The sequence below is a fragment of the Pan troglodytes genome, chromosome 5 (assembly GCF_028858775.2).
Source record: "Pan troglodytes isolate AG18354 chromosome 5, NHGRI_mPanTro3-v2.0_pri, whole genome shotgun sequence".
Taxonomy (NCBI): domain Eukaryota; kingdom Metazoa; phylum Chordata; class Mammalia; order Primates; family Hominidae; genus Pan; species Pan troglodytes.
The window spans coordinates 31768356-31782296 of record NC_072403.2 but is presented as its reverse complement, the minus strand read 5'-3'; the positions used below and the strand labels follow the sequence as shown (position 1 = coordinate 31782296).

Genomic DNA, 13941 nt, shown 5'->3' with positions numbered 1-13941 from the left:
TTTTCTTTCCCCTCCCTCCCTCCCTCCCTTCATTCCTCCCTCCCTTGCTACCTCCCTCCCTTCCGTGCTTTTTCTTTCTTTCTTCCTTTCTTTCTCTTTTTTCTTTTTTTTCTCTTTCTCTCTTTCTCTATTTCTTTCTTTCTTCCTTCCAGCATGTTTCTTTACATGTATATCACACCTTGTGATATTTTTTATTACATGTATATTACAGCTTTTATAATTGTCCTACAGTTCTTAGATATTTCATTCTTTTTTTTTTTTTTTTTTTTTTTGGTGTGTGTGTGTGTGTGAGACAGAGTCTTGCTTTTGTCGGCCAGCCTGGAGTGCAATGGCAGTATCTCAGCTCACTGCAACCTCAGCCTCCTGGATTTAAGCGATTCTCCTGCTGCAACCCCCTGAGTAGCTGGGATTACAGGGGCACATCACTACGCCCGGCTAATTTTTTTGTATTTTTAGAAGAGATGGGGCTTCACCATGTTGACCAGGCTGGTCGTGAACTCCTGACCTCACGTGATCCGCCCGCCTCGGCCTTCCAAAGTGCTGGGATTACAGGCGTGAGCCACCGTGCCCAGCCCATTCTGTCTTTTTAGTTCTTTTTTCTGTCTTTGCAATTCAGTTTTAGAAATTTCTATAGCCATTTTATCAAGCTCACTGATTTTTTCTTGGTCATGTCTAGTCTACTGATGCATCAAAGGCATTCTTTATTTCTATTATAGTATTTTTATTTCCAGCACCCCAGCCTCCCCATCTAGGGGTGTAGTTTCTCCCTGGACAATATAATTCATGCTTATGGGTAAACTACCACTCACTAACATTTGTGTCCCACAAATAATTTGATCTTTCTGAGTCTCAGTTTGCTCATTTTGAAAAAGAGATAATAAACAGTATTATATGAATTTTTGGGAAGTTGATTGAATAAAATAATTTTTTTCTTTTTTGTCCACTACAAAGTCAACTCCATAAAGGCAGGGACTTTTGTCTGTTTTATTCACTGCTGTATCCCCAGTACTTAAAATAGGTGCATGGTAAATAATCGGCACTTAATCAATATTTGTCAAATGAATGCAAGTCTTCTGGAAGACTGACTGATGAGCACTATATACTTTCTGTCCCAGCAGAGAATTCCTCACAGTCAAATTATTAATATAAAAAACTCATAGAAACAATTTGTCAAACTCTTATAGAACTCCAATAATCCCTGAAGCCTGGGCTGTATCTCAGGAACATAGCTGAGGCTAAGCTGTCAAAACTGGGTGATAATAGCAAAGACATGGAGTCAACCTAAATGCCCATCAATGATAGACTGGATAAACAAAATATGGTACATATACACCATTGAATACTATGCAGCCATAAAAAGAAGGAGATTGTGTCCTTTGCAGGGAAATGGATGGAGCTGGGGGCCATTCTCCTTAGCAAACTAACACAGTAACAGAAAACTAAATACCGCATGTTCTCATTTGTAAGTGGGAGCTAAATGATGAGAACACGTGAACACATAGAGGGGAACAACACACACTGAGGGGAACACCTTCTACCACTGGGTAGAGGGTGGGAAGAGGGAGAGGATCAGGAAAAATAACTAATGGATACTAGGCTTAATACCTGGGTGATGAAATAATCTGTACAATAAACCCATATGACACAAGTTTACCTATATAAATAACCTGCACGTGTATCCCTGAACTTAAACATTAAAAACAAAACAAAACAAAACAACTGGGCAATTGTCAAGCCCTGTGCAGGCTCAGCTGTGCCATCCTTTTATGGTGGAACACATGAGGAATTTGAAAAGATGAGGGCCTGAGGGCAGGGAGGTCCAGCTGTCAGGAGTGGAGGGAGCAGAGGATAGGAAATCAGGAAAGGGCATAGGCCTTACCCCATTTCTAGTAGGGAGGGGTCCCTGTGGATAAAAGGAGGACTGAAAAACACAAGTCTTGTTGAAAAGTTTCAAAAAAGAAAGAGGAGGTCCAGTTTCTCAGACTGATACATTGAAAAATGCCAGTTTGGGAAAGAGATCCACTACAAACAGAGACTTCCAATTCTAACTTATCCTGCTTTGATAGGTGCTTGTGGCTGTGCCGTATGTCTTCTCTGGTTCGTTCTGTTTTATGATGACCCCAAGGACCACCCATGTATAAGCATCAGTGAAAAGGAATACATCACATCCTCCCTGGTCCAGCAGGTAGAACACAGTTCTCCATATTGGCATCTCCCAGATTCTACTCCAAACTAAACATGTTCCAGTTTGTTCTAATGTGCTAATTATTAATGAATTTCTCTCCAGGTCAGTTCAAGTAGACAATCTCTGCCTATCAAGGCTATGCTTAAGTCGCTTCCAGTCTGGGCTATTTCCATTGGTTGTTTTACGTTTTTCTGGTCACATAACATCATGACACTATACACTCCAATGTTTATCAACTCCATGCTTCATGTTAATATAAAAGAGGTAAGTATACTATTTGTTCTTTTTTTTAACTTCACGAAAGACTCTGTGTACATTTGTCTGTCTCTAACGACCCTAGTCGCAGCTCTTGCCAGCTCCTCACACTATCTGGCTACTGCTCTTCACCTGGAAACTAACTGTTTCTGCTCTTTCTATGAACATTGCCCAAAACAGAAGGCATTGATGTAGACATAAGTGTCTGGCACTCCAGCAACAGCACACATGCATCTATATTTCCGCACGTTCCCCATCTCCCATTGACTGTGTGACTCCCTTTGTATATTACTTAAGGCTCAACACCACCATTCCCTGCAGGGACTGGGGGCCTCCTATGAAAGTCACTTAGCCAGGCCCTGTCACTCTGCCAAGCTTTTACCAATCCTCTCCAAAGTAAGGCAATGAGTCTGGGCTATGAAGCCAAGACTCAAGTCTTACTTTGGAAGGACTGGCATACCCATTGCTCATCTGGCTTGGAGAATCACTGATACGGGCAAACTCCTATTGTTCAATACCATAATAACCAGACAAGACAAGACAAAACTCCTTTAGAAATGGAGTCTGTCTGGGCTTACCACTTTGCCGCATTCTGTAATGAGCTTCCAGTAAACCAGCCTAGGGGCTGGCATACCAGTAAGGTCTTATAAACTCTCTCTGACTCAATTTTATACTTCATGAAACCCTGAAGTTGCTGCAAGGACTGGTAGCAGCTGGTCCAGTGTAAGCACCATACGCATGTCTGTAATTGTCATCTTTATCCTATCATTTTCCCCAGGGCCAGTATTTCCTATTCCCAATGTAGTGTTCCTCCTCTATTATCCAGTGCTTTTACGTTTCATGATACTGAAATTGGAAGATTTGACAGATTATGACAAATATTACTGACCTCAAATCTATTTTTCTCTTTCTTTTGGGTAATGTGGTCCCAGCAGTAATTCTGTTGTTGTATGTTGATGGTTTCCTATATGAAAGTACACATTTTAGATAATAAATTTTAGCATAGGTATTACTCTGTGTGTCAGTACTGCTTTACCCATCAAACTCACTCCAAGAATAATGTTTCCTCTTCAGAATGGGTTCTTGTCTTCCCTTCCCTATTTGTTTGCCTGGATCTGTGGTAACCTAGCAGGTCAGTTATCAGACTTCTTCCTGACCAGGAATATTCTCAGCGTAATTGCTGTCCGGAAACTCTTCACAGCAGCAGGTAAGCAACAGCCAGAACATTTAAGCACTAGGGAGATACTTCTCCCCTGTCTTTAGGATGCACCTGACTATGTTGTCTGAATCACTCCCCAGGATTTCTCCTTCCTGCAATCTTTGGTGTCTGCCTGCCTTACCTGAGTTCCAGCTTCTACAGCATTGTCATTTTCCTAATACTTGCTGGTGCAACAGGCAGCTTTTGCTTGGGTGGAGTGTTTATAAATGGCTTGGATATTGCTCCCAGGTAGGATTTGTTTATACGCTTTTTTTTAACCTTTAACAAATAAATATTGTATATATTTATTGTGTACAACATGATGATTTAAAATATGGATACTTTGTGGAATGGCTAAAATCGAGCAAAGTAACATATGCATTACCTCACACACTTAGCATTTTTGTGTGTGTGGGAACACAAAATTTACTCTTAGGAATTTTCAAGAATATAATACATTGTTTTATACTATAGTCACTGTGTTATACAATAGATCTCTTAAGCTTATTCCTCATATATAAATAAAATTTGGTATCTTTTGGCTAACATCTCACTCCCAGTGCCTAGTAATCACTATTCTACTCTAATTCTAAGTCCAATTTTGTAAGATTCCGCATGTAAGTGAGATCATGCAGTGTTTGTCTTTCTGTGTCTGACTTATTTCACTTAATGTCCTCCAGGTTCATTCAAGTTGTCACAAATGACTTGATTTCCTTCATTTTTGGGCTCAATAGTATCCCATTGTGTATATATACCACATGTTTGTTATGCCATTCATCTGCTGATGGACACTTAGGTTGATCCTATGTCTTGGCTATTGTGAATAATGCTGCAATGAACATGGTAGTGCAGATATCTCTTTTGACATTCTCACTTCATTTCCTTTGGATAGACACCCAGGAGTGGAATTGCTGGATCATATAGTGGTTATACTTTTAATTTTTTGAGGAACATCCATACTGTTTTCCGTAACAGCTGTACTAATTTACATTCCCACCAATGGTATGCAAAAGTTCCCCTTTTTTCCACATCCCCATCAACACTTACCTTTTGTATTTTTGATAACAGACACTCTAACAGGTGTAGGGGGATATCTCATTGTGGTTTTAATTTGAATTTCCCTGATGATTAGTGGTGTTGGGCATTGTTTTCATATACCTGTTGATAGTATATTTTTTTTGAGAAATGTCTATTCAGGTCCTTTGCCCATTTTTTAATTGGGTTGTTTTCTTGTTATTGAGTTTGAGTTCCTTGTATTCTTTGGATATTAACCGCTTATTATATGTATAGTCTACAGATATTTTCTCCTATTCTTCAGGTTGTCTCTTCAGTCTGTTGATTGTTTCTTTTCCTGTGCAGAAGCTGTTTAGTTTGATATAATCCCATTTGTCTGTCTTTGCTTTCATTGCGTGTGCTTTTGTGATCCTAACCAAAAAAATCATTGCCCAGGTCAAAGTCATAGAGCTTGTCCCCTGTTTTCTTCTAGTAGTTTTACAGTTTCAGGTCTTATGTTTAAGTCTTTAATCCATTTTGAGTTGATTTTTATATATGGCACGCGATGAGTCTAATTCCATTCTTCTGCATGTGGATACCCAGTTGTTCCAACAGCATTTATTGAAGACACCATCCTTCCCTCATGTTGTGTTCTTGGCACCTCTGTCAAAAATCAATTCACCCTAAATGTTGGATTTATTTCTAGACTCTCTATTCTGCTCCATTGGTCTATGTATCTATCTTCATTCTAGTATCATGTTATTTTTATTATTAAAACTTTGAAGTATATTTTGAAGTCAGATAGTGTGCTGCCTCCAGTTTTGTTATTTTGGTTTAAGATTACTTTGGTTATTTGGGACCTTTTGTACTTCCATAGAAATTGTAAGATTGTTTTTCTATTTCTGCGAAACATGTCATGGGAATTTTGATAAGGATTGCATTGAATCTTTAGATTGCTTTGGATCGTACAGACATTTTAACAACATTAATTCTTCCTATCCATAAGCACAGGATATCTTTACATTTGTTTGTGTCTTCTTCAATATCTTCCACCAACATTTTAGTTTTCATTGTGGTCTTTCACCTATTCAGTTAAATTTATTTTAAGAATTTTTTTCTTGTAACTATTATATATGGGATTGTTTCATTGACTTTGTGTGTGTGTGTGTGTATAGTTCACTGTAACTAGGGAGAGTTTTTAAAAATCTTTTTCTTTCTTAAATCCAAGCTCTCAAAAGCGTTGCAAAAATTGCTTGCTTTTGTATAAATTTAAGGCATGCAAATACAGTTTTGTTAAGTGGATATATTATGTAGTAGTGAAGTTTGGGTTTTTAGGGTAACCATTACCTGAATAATGTACATCATACCTATTAAGTAATTTTTTAACCCTCACCCTCCTCCCACTCTTCCAAGTCTCTAATGTCTGTTATTCTACACTCTGTCCATGTGTATACATTATTTAGTTCTTACTTTATAACTGAGAACTTGCAGTATTTGGTTTTCTGTTTCTGAGTTGTTTCACTTAAGACAAGGGCCTTTATTTCCATCCATGTTGCTGAAAAAGACATGATTTCATTCTTTTTTGTGGCAGAGTAGTATTCCATTGTGCATATGAATCTCATTTTCCTCATCCAATCATCTGTTGATGGACACTTAGGCTGATGTCTTTGCTACTGTGAATAGTGATGCAATAAACACATGAGTGCAGATATCTTTTTGATACAATAATATCTTTTCCTTTGAGTAGACACCCAGTAACAGAATTGCAGGATCTAATGGTAGTTCTATTTGTAGTTCTTTGAGAAATCTCCATACTGTTTTCCATAGAGGTTGTACTAATTTACATTTCCACTAACAGTGTATAAGCATTGCTTTTTCTGTGCAACCTCATCAACATCTGTTGTTTTTTGACTTTAATAATAATCATTCTGACTGGTACAAGATGTTATCTCATCGTGGTTTTAATTTGCACTACTCTGAGGATTAGTGATGTTGAAAGTTTTTTCATATGCTTATTGTCCATTTGTATGTCTTCTTTTGAAAATGTCTATTTATGTCTTTTTTCCACTTTTTTAATGTGGTTATTTATATTTTGTTGTTGTTAAGTTGGAGTTCCTTGTTAACTCTGATTTTTTTTAAAAAAAATTCTTCTTTTTTCAATAGCTTTTGGAATACAAGTGGTTTTTAGTTACATGGATGAATTGACAGTGGTGATGTCTAAGATTTTAGTGCATCCATCAGGGGAATAGTGTACATTGTACCCAATATGTGGTTTTTTTTATCCCTTGCCCGTCCTCCCATTTTCTCCCCTCTCAGTCTCCATAGTTCATTATATCACTCTGTATGCCTTTGTATACCCATAGCTTAGCTCCCACTTATAAGTGAAAAACATATGGCATTTGGTGGCAAACATATGAAAAAATGCTCCACATCACTAATAATCAGGGAAACGCATATCATAAGCACAATGTGATACCACCTTACTCCTGCAAGAATGGCCATAATTAAAAAACAAAATAATAATAGATGTTGGCATGGGTGTGGTGAAAAGGGAACACCTTTACACTGCTGGTGGGAATGTAAACGAGTACAACCACTATGGAAGACAGTGTGGAGATTCCTTAAAGAACTAGAAGTAGAATACCATTTGACCCAGCAATCCCACTACTGGGTATCTACCCAGAGGAAAAGAAGTCATTATATGAAAAAGACACTTGCACATGCATGTTTATAGCAGCACAATTCGCAATTGCAAAAATATGGAACCAGCCTAAATGCCCATCAAACAGTAAGTAGATAAAGAAAATGTGGTGATATATATATTATGGAATACTACTCAGCCATAAAAAGAAACAAAATAATGCCATTCACAGTAACCTGGATGAACTTGGAGACCACTATTCTAAGCAAAGTAACTTGTAACTCAGGAATGGAAAATCAAACATTCTATGTTCTCACTTATAACTGGGGAGCTAAACAATGAGGACATAGGTATAAAAATAACATAATGGACTCTACGGACTCGGAAAAGGGTGGGAGGGGAGTGAGGGTTATAATACTACACATTGGGTGCAATGTGCACTGCTCAGATGATGGGTGCACCAAAATCTCAAATATCCTCACTAAAGACTGTATCCCTGTAACCAAATACCACCTGTTCCCCCAAAATTATTGAAATAATAATTTTAAAAAACATACGGCATTTGGTTTTCCATTCCTGAGTTACTTCACTTAGAATAATGGTCTCCTGCTTCATCCAAGTTACTGCAAAAGACGTTATTTCATTCTTTTTAATGGCTGAGTGGTATTCAATTGTGTATATATACCACATTTTCTTTATACACGCATCAGTTGATGGGCACTGAGGTTGGTTCCATATCTTTGCAACTGTGAATTGTGCTGCAGTAAATATACATGTGCAGGTGTTTTGTCTGTTTGTTTTTACAATGATTTATTTTCCTTTGGGTAGATACCCAGTAGTGGAATTTCTGGATCGAATGGTAGATCTACTTTCAATTCTTTTGGAAATCTCCATACTGTTTTCCATAGAAGTTGTAGTAATTTACATTCCCATCAGCAGTGTATTAAGCAATCTCTTTTTAACACATCCACATCAATGTCTATTGTTTTTTAACTTTTTAATAATGGCCATTCTTCCAGGAGTAAGGTAGTATCTCACTATGGTTTTAATTTGCATTTCACTGATGATTAGTAATATTGAGCATTTTTTCTTATGTTTATTGGCCATTTGTATATTTTCTTTTTTGATAAATGTTTATTCATGCCAATTGCCCACTTTTTGATGAGATTATGTTTTTCCTGCTGATTTGTTTGAGTTCCTTGTAGATTGTGGATATTAGTTCTTTGTCAATGCATAGTTTGCAATTCTTTTCACCCATTCTGTGGGTTATCTGTTTACTCTGATAATTATTTCTTTTGCTGTACAGGATCTTTTTAGTTTAATTAGGTCCCATTAATTTATTTTTGTTTCTTTTGCATTTGTTTTTGGGGTCTTAATCATGAATTCTTTGCCTAGGCCAATGTCCAGAAGAGTTTTTCCTAGGTTTTGACTTCCTCTTTTCCAGTTTGAATGCTCTTTATTTCCTTATTTTGCCTAATTGCTCTGGCTAGGAATTCCAGTAAAATGTTAACCAGAAGTGGTGAAAGTGGGCATCCTTGTCTTGTTCCAGTTGTCAGGAGGAATGCTTTCAACTTTTCCCTATTTCGTATGACGTTGGTTGTGTTTGCTATATGTGACTTTTATTATTTTGAGGTAAGTCCCTTCTATGCTTAATTTGTTAAGGATATTTATTACAAAGGATGCTGGATTTTATCAAATGCATTTTCTGTATCTGTTGAAATGATCGTATGGGTTTTATTTTAACTCTTTATGTTATATATCACATTTATTGACTTGCATATGTTAAACCATGCTTGCATCCCTAGGATGATACCCACTTAATCATGGTGTATTATTCTATCTATTTGATGCACTGCTGGATTTGGTTAGCTAGAATTTTGTGGAGGATTTTTCATCTATGTTCATCAGGGATATTGATCTATACTTCTCTTTTTCTGTTATAGCCTTTTCTGATTTTGGTATCAGGGTGATACTGGCTTCATAGAATGAGTTAAGGAGGATTCCCTCTTCCTCAATCTTTTGGAATAGTTTCAGTAGGATTGGCACCAATTCTTTGATTGTCTGGTAGAATTTAGCTGTGAATCTGTCTGGCCCTGGGCTTTGTTGTTGTTGTTGTTGGCAATTTTTTAAAATTACTGATTTAATCTCACTGCTTGTTATTACTCTGTTCAGGGTTTCTATTTTTTCCTAATTTAATCTAGAAGGGTTGTATGTTTCCAGGAATTTGTCCATTTCCTCTAGCTTTTCTAGTTTATGTGCATAGAGGTGTTCATAGTAGTCTCTAATGGTCTTTTGTATTTCTGTGGTATTAGTTACAATGTCTCCAATTTCATTTCTAATTGTGTTTTATTTGAATCTTCTCTCCTCTTTTTTTGGTTAATCTAGCTAATCATCTAATTTATCTCTTCAAAGAGCCAGGCTTTTGTTTCATTGATCTTTTGTACTGTGATTCTTTCAATTTCATCTAGTTCTACTCTGATCTTTGTTATTTCCTTTCTTCTTCTAGTTTTGGGTTTAGTTTGTTCTTTTTTTCCTCTAGTTCCTTGAGGTGTGACATTAGGTTGTCAATTTGTGATCTTTCAGACTTTTTGATATAGACACTTAGTACTATAAACTTTCCTCTTAGCATTGCTTTTGCTGTATCCCAGATGTTTTGGTAACTTGTGTCACTATTTATTTCAATCTTGATTTCATTGTTAACCCAAAACCCATTCTGGAGCAGATTAATTTCCATGTATTTGGATAGTTTTCATGGTTCCTTTTGTAGTTTATTTCTAGTTTTATTCCATTGTGGTCTGAGAAGATACTTGATATAATTTTTAAATATAAGATACTTGATCAATTTTAAAAAATTTGTTGAGACTTTTTTGTGGCCTATCATATGGTGTATCTTGGATAATGTTTCATGTGCTGATAAGAGGACCGTATATTCTGCAGTTCTTGGGTAGAATGTTCTGTAAATATGTTATATCCATTTGTTCTAAAGTGTAGTTTAAATTTATTGTTTCTTTGTTGACTTTCTGTCTGGATGATCTGTCTACTGCTGTCAGTGGAGTGTTGAAGCCTTCCACTGTTATTGTGTTGCTGTCTATCTCATTTCTTAGGTCTAGTAGTAAATGTGTAAATAAATCTTGGAGCTCCAATGTTAGGTCCACATAAATTTAGTATTGTAATATCTTCTTGTTTGATTGATGCTTTAATCATAATATAATGACCTCCTTTGTCTTTTTTTACTGTTGTGGCTTTCAACTCTGTTTTATGATATAAGAATAGCTACTCCTGCTCACTTTTGGTTTCCATTTGTGTGTAAGATATTTTTCTACCCTTTTACCTTGAGTTTATATGAATCCTTATGAGTTAGGTGGGTCTCTTTAAGACAGCAAATATTTGTTTTGTGATTTTTTTATTAATTCTGCCATTTTGTATCTTTTAAGTGGAGCATTTAGACCATTCACTTTCCATGTGAATATTGAGATGTCAGGTACTATTCCAGTCATCATGTTACCTACTTTGTTTTCTTCATTGTGTTATTGTTTTATAGGCCTTGTGGGGTTTATGCTGTAAAGAGATTCTATTCTGGTGCAGATCAGCTTTTGTTTCAGAATTTAGAACTCCTTTTAGCATTTCTTGTAGGGATAGTCTGCTAGAGACAAATTCCCTCATCATTTGTTTCTGAAAATGACTTTATTTCTCCTTCATTTATGAAACTTAAGTTTCACTGGATACAAAATTCTTGGCTGACAGTTGTTTTCTGTTTAAGGAAGCTTAGATAAGACCTCAATCCCTTCTGGCTTGTAAGGTTTCTGCTGAGAATTCTGGATAGTTAAGCTACATTGTTGTTCATAGCCACCAGGCCAAAAGTTCTGAAGAAATATCTATATAAGTCAGATATAATCATTAATTAATGATATGTTAATCATTAATGATATTAATCATTAACGATATATTCAGATGTATGCATCTGTCATGTATGTATGTGAAAAGTATATCCTTATGATTAGAAGCACAGATTCTAGAGTTAGACAGTTGAATTTCAATATCAGCACAGCCATTTATATCAAACAAATTATTTACCTTCTCTGTGATGATTTTTTTCACACATAAAATGGATTAATAAGAGAATGTTTACTCATAGAGTTATTAAGATAATTGAATAAGTTAATGTAGGTCAAGTATATAGAATAGTACCTGGCATACTCTGGCAAGCACTGTGTAAGGGTTAGCTGCTCCATAATTATTGCTATTATGTCCATATTCATATATTATTAATTCTCATAACAACCTACCAGTTAATCATATTTACCTTACAACTAAAGAAACTGAGGTTCAGATACTTAATTTTGAGCTCAAAATCTCACCACTGGCCTGAAATTTTACCTAGGATTTTAATCCAGACCTGTTTGGCAAAAAACTTTTGCTCTTTTCAAGATGTTATTTTCAAGATATTATATCTCCTCTAGAGATATGATAAGTGTGACTAACAGAAGTAGCTCTGTCATTTTCAACTCTCAGGGAACACTGTTCACATTGTACCTTGTGGGGTTAGTACTCTCTGGAGAACATAAATCCAATATGAACAGAATTTTCTGAAGTTTTGTAGAGCAGTGGCCTTGGGGTAGACAGGTAAAATCAACCAAGAATAACTCACTTTCTTACAATTTTATAAAGAAGCTTGCCCACTAGATCTACACAAACTCAGTGCTAGAGAAATGAGGACATGTATTTATTTGATTTATTCAGTTCAAGACCTATCTTAAAAATGCCTGCGGGGCCGGGCGTGGTGGCTCACGCCTGTAATCCCAGCACTTTGGGAGGTTGAGGCAGGCGGATCATGAGGTCAGACCATCCTGGCTAACACAGTGAAACCCCGTCTCTACTAAAAATACAAAAAATTAGCTGGGCATGGTGGTGGGCGCCTGTAGTCCCAGCTACTCGGAAGGCTGAGGCAGGAGAATGGCGTGAACCTGGGAGGTGGAGCTTGCAGTGAGCCGAGATGGGGCCACTGCACTCCAGCCTGGGCGACAGAGCAAGACTGCATCTCAAAAAAAAAAAAAAAAAAAAAAAAAGAAGAAGATAGTCGTTAAAACGTCATAAATAAATAATAAATAATAGGATAAATACAAAGAAAATCACACCTAAACCTATCTAGTGAAACTGCTAAAATTGAATGGGAGGAGGTGACAGAAAGAGAAAGAGAGACTGAGAGAGAACAAAATCTTTAAAACAGCCACCTAGAAAAGACTCATTACTTCCAAAAAAGCAATAATAGAATTGACATCTGCCTTCTTAACAGAAACAATGAAAGCCAGAGCCAATCAATTGATATCTCTAAAATGCAAAAAGGAAAATTACTGTTAACCTAGAAGTCTATATCCAGCAAAAACTTTCCTTGAAGAACTAAGTTAAAATAACATTTCGAGGCAAACTGAGAGAATTCAGCAGTCATAGACCTCCAATGAAAGGATTACTAAATGAGAATTCTTCAGGCAGAAATGAAATAATTACAGATAAATAATCACAGAATAATAATTTCATATAAATAATCACAGAAATACAGGAACAAAAGAAGAGAAACGGAGAGGAAAAATATTAGGGCAAATCTAATATAATTGAATTTGCAAAATGAAAACAATAATACCCTATATGATATAGAATATATGTAAATTAAAATGCACTGATAATTTAATAATCATATTTCTACCAGTTGTACAGAAGATATGGTACCTATGGCCTACAATATTTTTAGGAACTCATGAAAATCTTTTCCAAATTGGAAGATAAAAAACAAACTCGTAGGTGGAAGAAAATGATTTAATGTATAATGTTAATGTATTTGCCTTAATGCCAGAGCAGTCATAAAATATAATTTTTAATATTTTTATGGGGGAAGAGGTTCATGAAAGCAAAAGTGGAAAGGGCTCACAAAAGTCATGAGTGGTCCCAATTCCCACCTAAACTCCAGGGGTTCTATTGCTGAAATGAAAAACAGAACAACAAATAGTGGGGACAATTAATAGTTTCCATTCCAAGCTCTACCTGTGGATGTTCATAACCATAAATGTACTTCTTCATCCATTACAACACACTCCCTAGATCGTCAAAAAGAGACAACTCTAATCCTACCCAGTGACTGCATATAGCTTAACATTCAAGGACTCTAGGTCTTGATGTGACTCCTCTATGAACAGGGACCCACAAATTAATAAACAAAACAGGCACCTCCTCCCATACTCAACATGTAAAGGCAGAGTAGGAATGGGAAAGACTAGGGAAATAAGAAGATCAGAAAAAAAAGAAACAAGAAACTCTGCCTCTCATAAAAGGGAGGACTTGAACACACTGAACTTTAATGATGAAATCTACAGGGCAGGAAAAACAGACTCCCAGCCCTGGACTGAACTCATTTCTTGATTAGACACTGATTCTGCTCTCCAAACAGCACCACCTTGCTCTTCATGGCTGATGGGTTTGACCCCTTTATCTATCATTCGCTGCAGCTTCACTGTGTTTGTAGCTAATTTTCTGCTGGAATTGGTTTGAGCTTCCAGGATTGGCCAATTATAGTTGCTTGTAAACTAGGCTTCTGATTTCCTTGCCTGAGTATTGGAAGCAATTTTGGAGGTCAGTAGCTCTGGACCTATGGGAGTAAACCAGGTGAACAAAGCCCTT

At 36.5% G+C, this 13941-nt stretch overlaps 1 protein-coding gene across 8 annotated transcripts in view; it reads left to right on the top strand.

The window, feature by feature from the left end:
- SLC17A1 (solute carrier family 17 member 1) overlaps window positions 1–13941 on the top strand; it is a 166351-nt gene that overhangs the window by 16858 nt on the left and 135552 nt on the right. For all 8 annotated transcript variants that reach the window (XR_010157586.1, XR_010157588.1, XR_010157585.1 and 5 more), the window contains 4 exons: window positions 2067–2185; window positions 2288–2449; window positions 3515–3647; window positions 3740–3887. Coding sequence is in view for 4 of the 8 variants with exons in the window: in XM_016955016.3 (XP_016810505.1) it covers window positions 2067–2185; window positions 2288–2449; window positions 3515–3647; window positions 3740–3887 (562 nt within the window). In the remaining 4 variants the exon portion in view is untranslated. The remainder of the gene's footprint in view (window positions 1–2066; window positions 2186–2287; window positions 2450–3514; window positions 3648–3739; window positions 3888–13941) is intronic.